The sequence below is a fragment of the Leptodactylus fuscus genome, chromosome 1 (genome assembly GCF_031893055.1).
Source record: "Leptodactylus fuscus isolate aLepFus1 chromosome 1, aLepFus1.hap2, whole genome shotgun sequence".
In the NCBI taxonomy this organism is placed as follows: domain Eukaryota; kingdom Metazoa; phylum Chordata; class Amphibia; order Anura; family Leptodactylidae; genus Leptodactylus; species Leptodactylus fuscus.
The window spans coordinates 18207301-18225254 of record NC_134265.1 but is presented as its reverse complement, the minus strand read 5'-3'; the positions used below and the strand labels follow the sequence as shown (position 1 = coordinate 18225254).

The 17954-nt window shown below is 44.4% G+C and overlaps 1 protein-coding gene across 1 annotated transcript in view; it reads left to right on the top strand.

Moving 5' to 3' along the window:
- Nucleotides 1–17954, top strand: part of WDR70 (WD repeat domain 70) — a 140173-nt gene that overhangs the window by 82118 nt on the left and 40101 nt on the right. The window contains exons 11-12 of the mRNA XM_075267604.1: nt 14905–15004; nt 17278–17362. Coding sequence (XP_075123705.1) covers nt 14905–15004; nt 17278–17362 — 185 coding nt within the window. The remainder of the gene's footprint in view (nt 1–14904; nt 15005–17277; nt 17363–17954) is intronic.

Genomic DNA, 17954 nt, shown 5'->3' with positions numbered 1-17954 from the left:
GAATCTGCTGATACTGAGTGGAATCCATGCGACTCTCAACTTTAACAAGACTCCCGATGCCGGCATTGGCCACACAGCCCCAAAGCATGATGGAACCTCCACCAAATTTTACAGTGGGTAGCAAGTGTTTTTCTTGGAATGCTGTTTCTTTTTGGACGCCATGCATAACGCCTTTTTTTTTATAACCAAACAACTCAATCTTTGTTTCCAAAATGAAGTTGGCTTCTCCAAATGTGCTTTTGCATACCTCAGGCAACTCTATTTGTGGCGTACGTGTAGAAACGGCTTCTTTCTCATCACTCTCCCATACAGCTTCTCCTTGTGCAAAGTGCGCTGTATTGCTGACTGATGCACAATGACACCATCTGCAGCAAGATGATGCTGCAGCTCTTTGAAGGTGGTCTGTGGATTGTCCTTGACTGTTCTCACCATTCTTCTTCTCTGCCTTTCTGATATTTTTCTTGGCCTGCCACTTCTGGGCTTAACAAGAACTGTCCCTGTGGTCTTCCATTTCCTTACTCTGTTCCTCACAGTGGAAACTGACAGGTTAAATCTCTGAGACAACGTTTTGTATCCTTCCCCTGAACAACTATGTTGAACAATCTTTGTTTTCAGATCATTTGAGAGCGGGCTGTCCATGTTCGGCGACCATCAAGCTTAACTGAACTTGAATTGTTTTGTAGAAAGAAATGGTCCAAAATACCTTTATCCAGGATCCAGGGACTGATTAAAAGCTACAGGAAGCGACTAGAGGCTGTTATCTTTGCAAAAGGAGGATGTACTAAATATTAATGTCACTTTTCTGTTGAGGTGCCCATATTTTTGCACCGGTCAAATTTTGGTTTAATGCATATTGCGCATTTTCTGTTAGTACAATAAACCTCATTTCAATCCTGAAATATTACTGTGTCCATCAGTTATTAGATATATCAAACTGAAATGGCTGCTGCAAACACCAAAATATTTAGAACTAAAAATGATTAAGATTAATAGGGGTGCCCAAACTTTTTCATAGGACTGTATTATACAGTATAGGAATGAATTGTGTGCATCCAATATGGCCGCCCCTATACAGACAATACAGGAAGGAAGTGTGTGCATCCAACATGGCCGCCTCTATACAGACAATACAGGAAGGAAATGGGTGTCTCCAATATGGCCGCCCCTATACAGACAATACAGGAAGGAAGTGTGTGTCTACAATATGGCCGCCACTATACAGACAATACAAGAAGGAAGTGTGTGTCTCCAATATGGCCGCCTCTATACAGACAATACAGGAAGGAAGTGTGTGTCTCCAATATGGCCGCCTCTATACAGACAATACAGGAAGGAAGTGTGTGCATCCAATATGGCCGCCCCTATACAGACAATACAGGAAGGAAGTGTGTGTCTACAATATGGCCGCCTTATACAGACAATACAGATTAGGAAATGTTTGTCTCCAATATGGCCACCTTATACAGACAATACAGGAAGGAAGTGTGTGTCTCCAATATGGCCACCCCTATACAGACAATACAGGAAGGAAGCGTGTGTCTCCAATATGGCCGCCCTATAAAGACAATACAGGAAGGAAGTGTGTGCATCCAATATGGCCGCCCCTATACAGACAATACAGAAAGGAAGTGTGTGTATCCAATATGACCGCCCCTATACAGACAATACAGGAAGGAAGTGTGTGTCTACAATATGGCCGCCCCTATACAGACAATACAGGAAGGAAGTGTGTGTCTACAATATGGCCGCCTCTATACAGGCAATACAGGAAGGAAGTGTGTGTCTACAATATGGCCGCCCCTATACAGACAATACAGGAAGGAAGTGTGTGTCTACAATATGGCCACCCCTACATAGACAATACAGGAAGGAAGTGTGTGTCTCCAATATGGCCGCCCCTATACAGACAATACAGGAAGGAAATGTGTGTCTACAATATGGCCGCCTCTATACAGACAATGCAGGAAGGAAGTGTGTGTATCCAATATGGCCGCCCCTATACAGACAATACAGGAAGGAAATGTGTGTCTACAATATGGCCGCCTCTATACAGACAATACAGTAAGGAAGTGTGTGTCTACAATATGGCCGCCTCTATACTGGCAATACAGGAAGGAAGTGTGTGTCTACAATACGGCCGCCCCTATACAGACAATACAGGAAGGAAGTGTGTGTCTACAATATGGCCGCCCCTATACAGACAATACAGGAAGGAAGTGTGTGTCTACAATACGGCCGCCCCTATACAGACAATACAGGAAGGAAATGTGTGTCTACAATATGGCCGCCTTATACAGACAATACAGGAAGGAAGGGAGTGTCTATAATATAGAGTCTCTTATATAACTAATCAATGACTGTAAAGTAACTGATCCTTGCTGATTGACTCTTGGTGACATCGACCATCTGTGAACGGACACACATGACATGAGCGCTGTGTACAGCTGGCAGCTCTGTATTGTTGGTCTCCTGATTAATGGCGGCAGTGTGTGGACCTCCAGGAGGCCGCCGTGCTCTCCTCTGGCGCTCGCTCGGCACTGAGGGCTGATTTACCTAATGGCTGTCAGGGATTTAAGGAATGTGTAGAATATCCCGGGGATTCCAGACCCTCCCTGGTAGCTGCATCTACGTGTGAATTTATTACTCTCTCTAAGGAATCCTTTTAGGCCATTTTTCACCTCTACGTCTCCATTATGCATTGCAGGCGCTCACAATTACAGTATTTATTGTTCTATATATCAGCAGTATACCGATATCTGTATTCTACTTAGGGAAACCTTTTGACAGCAGATCCGAGACGCTGCTCCACCTCATCCAAGCTGATCGGCCCAGAGGCAGCCATATTGTTTTATTCTGCCCACATCGCACCATTCCTCGGGGTCAGGCCACCCTCAGTGTTAGCAATAACCACATATCCCAGCCATTTAACCCTATCAGTGCTGGGTATGCATCTAAGTTATGTAAACTAAAGGATCGGACTCTTTGTCATCTGTATGTGACCCCGTAGACGTCTTGTAATGGTCATGTTCTGCAGGCATCTCAGTAAGGTTCCCAGGGATATCCTGTGATGATACCTGCTAGGACAGACCTCGTACATGCCTGTACATAGGACTGTGCTCCGGTATAACGTGCTGGCACTTAGGGATCAGAACAATAAGTCCTCGAGACATCTTAGGATATTCCATCAATATAGAACACTGTAATGCCTGCCAATGGCCAGAACCAAGTGAAGATTCTCTCATTCTAATTATACAGCTCCTATGCATCTCCATTGTAACAGACTACAAACAAACACTGTGTAGTCTGACCCTACATTCTCACCACAATTTTTTTTTTTTTTTTTTTTTTGGTTCCGCTCTTTTTGTTTTCCTCTCCCATTGTAGTCAGTGGATAACCATGTACCCACCAACTAAACCAGGAGAAACCAATGTGCTTTCCTAGTTGATGTGACTACCCATTGATGGAAGTCTTGCCGCCACCAAATCCTCAAAACACTGATCCCTTTAATAGGGCTTTTTGCAGGCCCCTCTCTCCCTTGGTTCTTAGGGCCCTAGATGTCTTAGTAATCAACCATAACTTAAAGGGATCCTATCATTGGATACCCTTTTTTTCTGACTAAGGCTATTCTTCTCCTACTTTTAGATGTCTTCCCGGGCCGCCGTTCGGTAGAAATCCAGATTTTCATCGGTATGCAAATGAAGTTCACTCGCAGCACTGGGGGAGGTCCCCAGTAGTCAAACAGCACTGGGTGTGTCCCCAATGCTGCGAGAGAATTCTCCAGTACTGCCACCATCTTCCTCTTCTTCCGTCCTGGGTTTCAATCTTCTAGGTCGCAGACAGAGCCAACTTTGCCTGCGCAGGCCATAAGAAAATACACAGTACACAGTAAGCCATTTTCTTCTGGCCCGGGCTTGCACAGTCGGCTCTGCTCTAGGCCTAGAATATTGAAATACAGGACAGAAGAAGACACAGGCGTTCCTGAAGAAGATAGAGGCATCGCTGGAGAGTTCTATCAAAGCATTGGGGACGCCCCCAGTGCTGTTTGAGTACTGAGGACCGCCCCCAGTGCTGCGAGAGAACTCATTTGCATACCGAAGAAAACCGGGATTTCTATGGAACGGCGGCACAGAGAAGACTTCTAAAGGTAGGAGAAGAATAGCCTTTCTTAAGGCTATTCCTACGTGTTAGGGAGAAAGAAAAGGGCATCCAATGATAGGATCTCTTTAAGATGATCTCTGATGGCTATGGCAGCCATCATTATGGCTACTATGTCCACGTCATGGCTTGATAGAATTAAGAACCACTTGGCAGTAGAAACCTTTCCTCTAAATCTGAGTGGTTGTGGCAGGTGTAGACTTAGATCTAGAAGTTAATGGTAATTCCTAAAATTAAAAAAAAAAATAAATTAAATTCTTGGAAAAATTTTTAATTGATCTCAAAATGGTTCTAAATAATTCGTCTCGGCCGGACATTTCTCCAGTGTAACATTACAGCCATACTGGATGCAGCCAACACAAACAGGAGCATTAATAATTTGTCAGAAAATAAAGTTTAGCGTGAAATCTGAGCGCTGCCGTAATAGTCTATGTATAAAGTAAACCGCAGATCTGCCAATGTACACAGTAGTCGGGGGAGGGGTATATTTATTTTAAGGGGGGTCCACCGCTTAAACAATATTTCTCTAATGCATCTAAAATAAAAATAATACAAAAGTCTATGTAAAAAAATTCCTATGCACCATTGTTTCTCCATGATAACAGACTACGAACATACCAAGTGTAGCCTGACCCTGCAGCCCTAACTCCATCACTTGATACATTGGATAGGTTTGTAGACCAATGGATGGCGCTCTTCCTGCAGGATCAGACTACACAGGGATTGTTCTCAGCCGGTCTGCTGTACGTGCCTCGAGTTAACAAGGTGTTTCCCTATAATCTACTCGTTTACCTGCCATCTGCCCTGACCTCTGCCTGTGTACAAACCCTGAACCGGTGCCACCTGCCCTGACCTTTGTCTGTGTACCAGCTCTGAACCTGTGCCATCTGCTCTGACCTCTGCCTGTGTACCAACTCTGAACCTGTGCCACCTGCCCTGACCTCTGCCTGTGTACCAACTCTGAACCTGTGCCATCTTCCTTGACCTCTGCCTGTGTACCAACTCTGAACCTGTGCCACCTGCCCTGACTTTTGCCTGTGTACCAACTCTGAACCTATGCCATCTGCTCTGACCTCTGCCTGTGTACCAACTCTGAACCTATGCCACCTGCCCTGACCTCTGCCTGTGTACCAACTCTGAACCTGTGCCACCTGCCCTGACCTCTGCCTGTGTACCAACTCTGAACCTGTGCCACCTGCCCTGACCTCTGCCTGTGTACCAACTCTGAACCTGTGCCACCTGCCCTGACCTCTGCCTGTGTACCAACTCTGAACCTATGCCACCTGCGCTGACTTTTGCCTCTGTACCAACTCTAAACCTGTGCCACCTGCCCTGACCTCTGCCTGTGTACCATCTCTGAACCTGTGTCACCTGCCCTAACCTTGAGCCTGTCCTCAGACCATTTCCCTTGGTTGTCCCTTTAGTGCTGTACACCAGTATCTCATGACCCATTTGGGTCAGCTGTCACTGTTGAGAGACTACTCCTAGATGTAGGAGTATCCCCAAGCCAAATCCGCCTAGTGACACACCTGTGCTCCAGTGTCTCCTGTCTCAGTCCGGTCTGGTAGTTGTGCCAGCAGAAGTCCTTGGCTAATGTGACCACTGAGGCCAATTGGTGGCTTCAGAGGCCTAAAGAAAGGAACCAGTTCCTTTCCTGTCCTGTGCGGCGAAGACTTCGGCCGGCACAAGCTCCGTTGAGCCCTGGACCGGTCTTTGGTGGGTATCAGAGCACTGGAGACAGGTGAGTATGACTTTTTCTTTTTAATGTCTCGCTTTCTCCAGCCTCCTGCGCAAATACTGTAATTCTTGGACAACCCCTTTAATATCTGAAAGGTAACCTATGTATCTCCATGGTCTCAGACTACAAGTAGGCACTGTGTCGTCTGACCCTGCAGTCCTACTCACTTTTCTTCATACATTTTAGAGCGTTGTAGACAAATGGATGGTGCAACCCACATCATTCTCGGAATAGCATTTGGATGAGAACATTTGGACCAGTTCTAATAGATATGTCATCAGTATCTTTACTAGGAAACCCCCTTTAACTGCACAGATTGTCTCATTAAAGGGATCATCTGGGTTCTAGTAGTGGTTATCTAGGATAGACCTGACATCAGAGACCACCGTAGATCGGTACTGAGACATTACGGCTCCCAATATTGTTTACGTTCCGCTGCTCGCTCGCCATACACTACTGTAAACAATACGGAGAACCTCGTTGTCTCGGTACTGATCTGCAGGGGTCCTGGACCCTCACAGATCTGATATTGATGGGATAGACCACCAATAGTAGAAACCAGTTAACCCCTTTAAATGGTTCCCCCCACCATATTATAACTCATTCCATGGAGAGGCTGTGATCACGTCACATGGTCTTTCGTTTTTAGGGATGGAGATGGAACGTTCCTAGATGAGTTCCTTTCGTTGAATGTCTCCAGGGGCCTCCATCTTGTTAACCTTGAGATTTATGGCAGCCGTCTGACAGATGAAAAGAACTTTGCCTTCTGGTCACTAAAGTATCAACTTCTTAACAAAGCCTTAAAGAATCTATTTCAGTGCCCTCGGGGACAAGAACTCCAATACAACAGTTTACAGATGGGTCGTCCTTCCTTTTGGACATGAGCTTATTTGCATATTTCTTTCCCATGGAGCATTGCATGAAAATATATCTTCCTATGGGGTCTCTTCAATAAATACCAGCACTCAATGTGTGAATGGTGGCTTGTATTGTGAGTAGTTGCATCTGATTCGGTTAAGTTCACAGTATAGGCGGCTGCACCTTAAGTAATTTTTGGTTCCGATGAGAAGGTCGCAGGGGCTGATCTGTAATGTAACACGTCTACCTCTGCCTGGGGTCGCACATCTGGAATTCCATCCATTCCAGGGATCGTCCTGACTCATTGACACGAATGGCTCAGCGCAGAGTCAGATGAAAACTTTCCCATCTGAGTCACAAGCCTCAGGAAAATCCCCATCTGGAGAAAAACAAAGTATCGCTGGGACCGGACAGATATGTGATGGGAAATACCTGCTACTTATTGTTTTTCAAAGCCTTAGGGTCAGTCATGGGGCCGCTCACAGCCAAGCAGTTATATAGCAGAAACATATTCCGCAGTCCCTGGATCAGCTAATGGTGGCCACAGTCTAGTCTGCTTTAGGCACATGTACACCAGGGCCATGTATGAATTTCATCACCAAAAATCAATATCTCACTGTCAAATGTCAACTGGAATGATGTCCATGTCCTTAAAGGGATTGTGTTCCCAGACAGTGACCGCTTATTAAAATCAAGTGTTAGGTAGTATTGTTGTCAAAGATATGACATTAGACATAACACTTCCTGATCTCTGCAGCTCATTTGTCTGCTTTGCTGTACAGACTGGAATAGCAAAGCCATCTCAGTATCATTATAGGTGGACTTACTGATGGCTCTGTTGTCCTAATGTAAGCCTAGATAAGGCAGGATAGTAACACTATACACACAAATATAGCTCTGGATGCAGATCACTAGTCAGCTTTGCTGTATAGACTGGGACATGTGAGCAAAGTCTTCTCATTATCATTAGAGATGAGCGAACAGCGTTCTATCGAATAGCTTTTCGATCGAATATCAGGCTGTTCGAGATATTCGATTCCAATCGAATACCACGTGGTAAATGCAGTAAAAATTTGTTTCCCCTCCCACCTTACCTGGCCTTTTTTTGCACCAATAACTGTGCAGGGGAGGTGGGACAGGAACTACGACAACGGAGGCATCGGAAAAAAATTGGAAAAAGCCATTGGCTGCCGAAATCAGGTGACCTCGGATTCATAAGAATAGTGGCCGCCATGTTCGTCTCGTTTGCGGTTTGGAGAGATGGGGAGAGATTGTTCTGAGGGTGATAAAGAGATTTTAGCTTTTTCTAGGCAGGAAAACATTCTAAAACAACATCTCTTTTTAGAGCTACACTGCAGAAACAGTGTACACATACAGTGAACCTCCCAAAGATGCATCAGGGTAGCAGCAGTGGATGAGGACGTGGAAATCCAGCTGGGCATCCAGTCCACAGTCCAGGTACTGGAGAGGGGTTGCCAGCAGTGCCCCTTGTCAGTAGCACAAGGGGGCGAGGATGTGGACATGGAAATCCAGCTGGGCATCCAGTCCACAGTCCAGGTACTGGAGAGGGGTTGCCAGCAGTGCCCCTTGTCAGTAGCACAAGGGGGCGAGGATGTGGACATGGAAATCCAGCTGGGCATCCAGTCCACAGTACCTCGACTCCAATTATATACTTGAGAGGGGCAGCCAGCAGTGCCACAACATCAAGTGGGGTGCAGGGTGTAGTGCTGCCAAGCCACAATTTAATATTCCTCCTCCTCCACCACCACCTTCAATGTAATTTAATACTTAAAAAACCCCATTAATGTTTTAGGGGGTCACCCAAAGGGCCTAAAACTCTGCTGCTACAAGGCTCAACTCACCCCAAGGGCAAAAAACACTGCTGGTGCAATGCTCAACTCAATTAAAGGTGCAACGTTTAGATGACTTCTTTCCAAACCGAGGGTGATTCCTTTCGGTAAGATGTGATGGCTGTTTCCAGCCCTGATTATCCTGGTTTATCTTGATCAGTAATGAGGCCAGCTCAGCATGAGGATCTTGTATGTTAGGTTGTCCATGCCCACTAATGTACATGAAGACTCGATCACAGTAAATGTCCTTATTTTTCTCCAATTCAATCTCTGACAGACGGCCTAGGCACTGCTGCAATGGCAATCACTGGGGTATTCCTCTTCTGGTTCCAAAGAATCTTGTGTCTTACTTGAAGAAGAGACAATCTTAGTCTGACTGCTGGTTGCTTGAGCTGCAGCATGTGGAGTTGGGTCTGTCAGCCTTGTGATGAACTCCACACACACACACACACACACACACACACACTCACATACACAATAAGAGTTGGGGACTGTTGGATTTCCCACTGCCTATTCCATCTGTGGATGTCATGGGCAACGTGATTTAAATGGGTGCTTGTTAATGTTTCTTTAGCTTAAAATTTGGGTTTCTGTCCATACAGTTGGGGAGGAAAGAAGGTTTCCAGGTTCATAGAGGTTGTATGGAGTGTGGAAAGTGTTTAGTTGTTAGGCTGTGATAGTGGGGTAATAGAGGGACTTGGGCTTGTTAGATGCCCCCAGACATGCTTCCCCTGCTGTCCCAGTTGCATTGCAGAGGTGTTGGCATCATTTGCTGAGGTGTCATAGTGGACTTGGTGACTCTCCTGAGTCGAATGGTGGTTTCCCCTTAAACAAAGCTTTTTTCCCCATAGACTATAATGGGATTCGATATTCATTTGAATAGTCGAATATTGTGGGGCTATTCGAAACGTATATCGAATATTTCACTGTTTGCTCATCTCTAATTATCATTTTGGGTAGAGTTGCTGATCACTCTATTGCAGAGGTAGACAACCTTCAGCACTCCAGCTGTTATCACACTATAAGTCCCAGCATGCATACTTGCTATGCTGTTCATGGAACATGTTGGGTGTTGTAGTTTCCCAGCAGCTAGAGTGCCAAAGGTTGCCGACCCCTGCTCTACTGTACTGCTTGCGGCTGAGATAAGTCAGGAAATTAACACTATACACACAAATGAAGTTCTAGATGCTGCTCACTAATCAGCTTTGCTGTATAGACTGGAACAAATGAGGATAGTCTTCTCATTATAGGTGGAGACCTAGATAAGCCAGGATAATAACACTACACATACAAATTAAGCTCTAGGTGCAGTTCACTAATCAGCTTAGCTGTATAGGCTGTTACATATGAGTAGAGTCTTCTCATTATAGGTGGAGGCCTATATAAGCCAGGATAATAACACTATACTTAAAAATGAATCTCTATGTGCAGTTTACTAATCAGCTTTGCTGTATAGGCTGGTACATATGAGCAGAGTCTTCTCATTATAGGTGGAGGCCTATATAAGCCAGGATAATAACACTATACTTAAAAATGAATCTCTATGTGCAGTTTACTAATCAGCTTTGCTGTAAAGGCTGGTACATATGAGCAGAGTCTTCTCATTATAGGTGGAGGCCTATATAAGCCAGGATAATAACACTATACTTAAAAATGAATCTCTATGTGCAGTTTACTAATCAGCTTTACTGTATATGCTGGTACATATGAGCAGAGTCTTCTCATTATAGGTGGAGGCCTAGATAAGCCAGGATAGTAACACTATACACACAAATGAAGCTCTGGGTGCAGTTCATTAATCAGCTTTGCTGTATAGACTAGGACATATGAGCAGAGTCATCTCATCTGTAAAGAGTGAGTGATATAATATTAGCTCTTCTGTACTGCTCTAGCATTATACACTAGTATTGGTCTGAATGTGTTAAAATGAATAATGATCCATTTAATTCCATGCAATTTGTTTACTCCTCTGTGTTGAATACATGTCATGAATCTGTCAAAATCTGTATACAGTTGCAAACCTTTAAAAAGCACTTTATTTTACAAAAAGCAGTGTGACGTCAGGTGTGTGGTAGAGTAACCTGCACACCCCTCCCGTACTGCTGAGATTTATGGCGCTTTCATGAAAAACTGCAGCTCCGTCTGTGTGATAGCAGACATCTGTGGCTGCCGTGTGTACAGCGAGGAGTTATATACAGTGTAATACTATCAGCCTGTGACCTGTAGTACTACAGGGTGCAGCAGTCCGAGAAACAGTGTACACATCCTGGAAGCTGAGATATGTGGGAGGTCTCATAAAGGGAGTGTCATATAGGTGATATAAATTTAATTTGGCGTAGTGTCTGGTTTCTCAGTATTGCAGGGCTGTCCGGTCAGTGGTTTTTGTTTGTTATTAGATCACTGTTCTTTCTCATTGGGTTCTTGTAATACCCCCCACCTCAACCACCACCCCTACCGCTACATAGCAGATAGTGAGCAGGTGTATGGAACGTCAGGGGGCCCCACCATAAATATGTAAGAGCAAGGTGGTCTCATATCAAGTATGTAACAGCAGGGGGCACCACAGCAAATATGGAACAGAGGGTCCTATAATAGGTAAATATAGGTGGGACATCACAACAAGTAAGTAACAGCAGGTGGCGCCATAACAAGTATGTAACAGCAGGAGGCACCATAATAAGTATGTAACAGCAGGAGGCGCCATAACTAGTATATAACAGCAGGAGGCACCATAACAAGTATGTAACAGCAGGGGGCGCCATACCAAGTATGTAACAGCAGGAGGCGGCATAACAAGTATATAACAGCGGGAGGCGCCATAACAAGTATGTAACAGCAGGGGGCACCATAGCAAATATGTAACAGTAGGAGGCACCATAACATGTATGTAACAGCAGGAGGCGGCATAACAAGTATGTAACAGCAGGAGCCACCATAACAAGTATGTAACAGCAGGACGCGCCATAAGAAGTATGTAACAGCAGGGGGCGCCATCACAAGTATGTAACAGCAGGAGGCACCATAACAAGTATGTAACAGCAGGAGGCGCCGTAACAAGTATGTAACAGCAGGAGGCGCCATAACAAGTATGTAACAGCAGGAGGCGCCATAACAAGTATGTAACAGCAGGAGGCGCCGTAACAAGGGACACCATAACTTGTAAGTAACAGCAGGAGGCGCCATAACAAGTATGTAACAGCAGGAGGCGCCGTAACAAGGGACACCATAACTTGTAAGTAACAGCAGGAGGCGATATAGAAAGTAATTAATATTGATATCTAGACACAGGAACAATTTTTAAAGATGTCACCAATATTCTGTGTGCGGTGTTACTGATGTCCCCACAGGTCCTGCCCTCGCTTTGTGCAGTTAATGGGATGTGACGGTGTGTTCGCAGGTGCTCGCAGGTTTCCACCGCTTCCCTTCATTACTTGTACATTTGCCGCTTCCATATTTCATTTAGTCATTCTGTGACATGTGACGTTGTGGTCGCTCGTCTCCCCTTTAATGGTGTCATAACCCTTGTGGTCAGAGTCCTAAGCCTGATGTGATCTATTACCTGCTGATGCAAAAAGGCGCATTATAGGCAAATTCAGCACCGTCAGTCATTGCCCGTCATACACACGTGCAGGTTTAGAGGGGAAGTATGACGTGTAATGTAGAGGTCATACAAGAGTCATAATTTATCATTCATTTTGTGCTGGTTTCTAAATGGGGATCAGCCGCCGTTTTGTGTCTACAGCGCCTCTGCAGACTTATGCGTCCCCCCAGGTTACAAACAAACTCTTTGTAGCCTCATCCTGTCTATCGATCTGCCGATGATCAAGAAGTCGGATGTCGTCAGACGAATACCTGACGACTGTAGGATCAGACTACACGGGGTTTGCTTGTAGTCTGTAACCATGGAAACTGTGATGTATGTGGGGGGGGGTTTCAGAAGCTCTGGTTTCTTTCCCAAAAGCAGTCTTTATTGCAGCAAAGTTTAAAGGTACAGGTAGTGCTGCTCAGCAGCTCAGCATGTCAAAACAAACAAATGAAAATAAAGACCTACGCCTCTCCGGCGGCTTTCTAAATGAGTTATTCCCTCACTTACCAGGGGGTCGGCCTACCGCTGACCTCCTAACAAGCAGGGTTCAAAAGTAAACAAGGGGTACACATACCCGGCCCTTTAACAGCGTCCTTTTTGGCAGAACTTTCCCAGACTGGTTGAGTGTGTGTGTTTCAGTCTCTCACCAAACAGCCCACCTGTGCTACTTGCTAAGCCCTGCTGGTCGGTTCCCAAGTCTGGAGTTGATTAGCCTACAGGACTGGCCCGAACCTTTACTCCAGTGCGGGACCTACAAGCTAAACTCCTGTGTGTACTGCAACAGTCTTGGGGAAAAATAGCGGTTCTCCCACACTATACCTCTCTCCACTTCACAAAACATATAGATCTGTATAGAAGCTACAAACACAAAAGTACTCTTACAAAAAATTACTTAATTACTCAACTTTGCACCAATGGGACCAGTTAAGGTACTTTAAAAAAAAAAAAAAAAAAAAAAAATTATACCTATAAATATGTCTGTAGAATGGGAGGAAATCCACGCAAACATGGGGAGAACATACAAACTCCTTGCAGATGTTGTTCCTGGCGATATTTGAACCCAGGACTCCAGCGCTGCAAGGCTGCAGTGCTAACCACTGAGCCACAGTGTTGCCCCCACCAATGGGACCAGTTAAGGTGGCAGATTACCGTATATACTCGAGTATAAGCTGAATTTTTCAGCACAGTTTTTGTGCTGAAAAAGCCCCCCTCGGCTTATACTCGAGTCAAGCAAAAAAAAAAACCCAGTCCTCAAGCTCAGGGAAGGGGCAGACAGACAACCAAAACACCCCCCTCCCCTTCCCCAGCATCTACTGCACCCAAAAACTCCGACCATTTTAATTTTTGACATTTTCCAGTAGCTGCTGCATTTCCCCCCCTCGGCTTATACTCGAGTCAATAAGTTTTCCCAGTTTTTTGTGGTAAAATTAGGGGCCTCGGCTTATATTCGGGTCGGCTTATACTTGAGTATATACGGTATAACATTCAGGATTTTTGGAAGATTAGAGATGACCAAACCAGACCACAGGCCGGACTCTAAGGGTTATCCTCTTCATTTTCCGACGCCGTATTCGCCCGCGGTCCATCCTTTCTGCTTCTGATTAGGCCCATAGAACGTGGAATCCGCGACAAGATCGAGCAGGACCTAAGATTCCACCAGATTATCCGAACTTCTAGAATTTCGGACGAAGACTTTTCCTGGATTGGATGTCTAAGCCATAAACCTGTAGACTCCATGTAATAAATCTGACCAAGAAAACAAATATTTTTTTTTTTCTAATGTAAAAATTCCCAAGTTTACATTGAACGTGCCGCGAATGGCCTCTCGTGCACGTGTCACCTCGCTGTGCTGTTTTTTGTCCGTCTTCCATTTTTATTGTCCTTAATCCTCGGCGTTCCTGGAAAAGACTTTTAATAACATGTTGTTAACGTCTGAGGGGCCGAAAGACGCACATAGGCCGGGAGAGCGATCCCGTCCCTCGCCTTTCCCCCTTTGATACGCGCGCCGTTGTGTTGCCGTCTGCTGTTTCTCACTTACACTTCTGCTGCCGCCGCTGATGGTACATTTTTTTGTTCTCGTGTCAGAAAACAGTTGATATATTAAACCCGTTGTGTTCTCTGTGTGTGTTTTTTGTAATTCTTCATTTTTTTTTTTTTACGGAACCGTAGGTTTTGATTTTCTTGAAACTGAAATTTTCCAGAATCAAGTCGGAGGATTTTCTGGCAACGGTCCCGTGTCGTGTGTCTGTTCATTTCTAAGTCACAATAAGTGATGTAGGCTTTTGTTTGGGTTTGAGGGGTTGTGTTTGTGCCCCATATAGATGTCACGTTCCTTTTAGGGCCCCCTTCTACGTGCCAAAATCTAGAGCCCATCTGGACATGAGTTTCTCTAGGCATCTGAATAGCCAACATGCAATACTCTATTTCTCCTTTAGTGGCCGCTGTAGGGGGAGTGCCAACATGCAATACCGTATGTCTCCTTTAGTGGCCGCTGTAGGGGAAATGACTGGCTGGAGTAGATTGGGAGCCCCATATAGGGATCACAATATACTTTTTTCCCCCTATCTGTATGTCTTTGTAGAATGGGATGAGATCCCCGCAATACGGGGAGAACATACAAACTCCTTTTTTTTGGTAAAACAATAATGTAATACAGTAAATAGAAAAGTTCACAAGTTTTGTAAGTCCAAATTTTTGTTTGTTTTTATTTTTGCCAGGTCCACACAAAATTCCACTGTCGACAGGCTCACGCACCAGGCACGGATACGACTTGTATTGCTTTCTCTTATAGCGGTACTGTCATAGCCACTCGAGGAGGTAGGTAATCTATTCATTACATATATATATTGTATACAGGGCTGGGGCGGCATTTCCTGTACACAGAATAGTCATCCTTACGTCAGCATAGATATACTGAGCCCTACTTTAGTGGAACTCTACAGCTCTGTACACTGTGTAGTGGTTACGCAAGGTACTACAAGCTCAGCCCATTCACTTCTATGGGACAAGGATTGTTCTTCCTCCATTTCCTGTACATATAATAGTCATCCTTACGTCAGCATAGATATACTGAGCCACACTTTAGTGGAACTCTACAGCTCTGTACACTGTGTAGTACGCAAGGTACTACAATCTCAGCCCATTCACTTCTATGGGACAAGGATTGTTCTTCCTCCATTTCCTGTACATGTAATAGTCATCCTTACGTTAGCATAGATATACCGAGCCACACTTTAGTGGAACTCTACAGCTCTGTACACTGTGTAGTGGTTACGTAAGGTACTACAAGCTCAGCCCATTCACTTTTATGGGACAAGGCTTGTTCTTCCTTTCCTGGCTGCTACATATATCCATATTGTCTGCGCTTACCTTTTTATGTTCCCTAGTAAAATAGTATAAAATATAAATGTATTAAAATTAAAATAGTTTATTTAAATAAAAAAAAAAAAGTAATCCTAAAGTCATATTTACCCTGAAATGGTACCAATAAAAACTAGAATTCATCCTGCAAAAAACAAGCCCTCACACAGATTCATTAAAAGCTAGAATTCATCCTGCAAAAAACAAGTCCTCACCCAGATTCAATAAAAACTAGAATTCATCCTGCAAAAAACAAGTCCTCACACAGATTCAATAAAAACTAGAATTCATCCTGCAAAAAACAAGCCCTCACACAGATTCATTGGTGGACAGAATATGTTATAGGTCTCTGAATGCAGCCTCATAATGATGTTAGATTTATAACCACCCCGAGCCCCAGAGGACAGCTATGGTTGCCGGAACGTTTGTTCCTCTGCCTACCATGCTGCTGCTCTAACTCTTAGTGACGTCGCGAGCTCATTCAGTAAAATAGAGTCTGTCAAGTAATCAAACGTCACCGACTCTCCTCTACTCTGACCGCGGGCCCATTGAATAAAGTGGAGTCTGTCATGTGATCAAGAGTTGGCGCATCAGCCAGAGGAATAAGTGGTCCCCTCAGTTGACAAAAAAAATTGTGTTGCTGCTTCGAAGTGGCATTTTTTTTTTTTATTTATTGTCCAAAAGTAGAAAAACAACAAAAAAAATCTACTTCAAAATGGTGCCATTAAAAAATACAATTTGTTCTGCAAAAAACAAGCCCTCGTCCATGTAAGTCAATGGAAAAATGGAAAACTCTTTTATAAGACGGGGATTCCAAGCTAATGCAAATTCCCACACCATAAAGGCAACACCTGTGGTGTAGTAAAGGGTTAAGATTGATATTGTAAGTGGCCCATACAAGTCCCGCAGGGTTTGATCTGCCAAAATTTGGTCGTATGTAGGTGAAAAATGAACCGTATTCCAGATTTGCTCCTTGAACGGATGAGTGATCTTTTTATACAGTTTGTCCATTGTCCTCGGGCTCTTCGCCAGGTCTCCAATCACACGGCATACATTACATCCCAGGTTTCATGTCTTATATGGCGGTATTATGGAATTATCACTCCTTGATGAATAGCATAGACAAGGAAATCCATTTCCTCGGGGCCCGGGGATGAGAACTCGTCCATGTTCCTGGTGTATGTCTTATAATGACTGAGCAACGGAGGAAGAATTATTGGTCAGGAACCTTTTGAGATTCGTTACATCTCGGGAAGTTTTTTTGTAGTTTTTTTTTTTTATAATGATGTGTTTTGACTGTAGTTTGATGACTCATTTGTCTTCGTTCCAAAAAGTGAGCAGTATGGTAGCGTAAATCCAGCCTTAGAGTAGTTATCTGGACGGAGACCAAGGAAGCCAGATGTGCACGGAGTTTTACTGTAACACACCTGCTACGTGTAAGAAATAGGACATGACTTCTCGCCCCGTACACAGAGCTCGGGATGTTTGCCAGGAACGCTGGGATTGAAAGGGTTAAAGGGACAGTGCAGGTCCACCCAACTTTCCATTACGGGTAACAGAAGATGGAGATGTGAAGTGCAAAGCACCCTGTGCCATTCAATGTCGGTGCTACAAATTTGCAAAATTTTTACAAAATTTGCTGCAAAATTTTAGCAAAAAAGTTTCCACCGTGTCTGAATGTTGCTGCGTTATCGTTTCGATTTAAGGGATTTTTTTTGTCTGCATTTCAGGAGACGACACTTTAAAAACTTGGGACATGAGAAACTTTAAGAAGCCGGTTCACGAGACCAAGGGATTGCCCAACTTCTTCCCAGTGTATGTATTTCACGACTACGTCGTCTTGGGTTCTGGTAGAGAAGTCATCGATGGGTAAATTGATCATGTCTGTGCTGAATTTCCGTCATATACTGGTAATACAATGAAGGACAATGTAGGGTGTGGATATCATCGGCAATATCTTGTTGGGGTGGTCTTCTCAAACACCCAAGTTCAAGTTGGTGGAGGTCCATCCATGGATCATTACAATGACGTGACAGTACAGGTAGGGATGGGCTCTTCCACTTGGCCTACTGGTGGTCCACTTGGCTTTTCCCATCAATGACTTAGAGTTGTGTCAACTTGCCAGTTTTAGGGAAGCCATTGACTGAATCGACCGGTTCATGAGGCCATCATATTGTCCATCTTCTCAATGTGCTTCTGCTTTGTCATGAGTCTCCGGTAGAGAAGTTGATGATGGGCAAATTGATTATGGTGGACATATAGTAAAATAATGGACAAAGTAGGGGGTAAATGTTTACATTGGATGCCATCACCTATATCAAGGGACGGCAACCCCCGGGACGCATGGTAATTGCCAGCCCAGCAGTTTTGTTTGGACCAAACATGTCCAAAATGAAACTGCTATTAT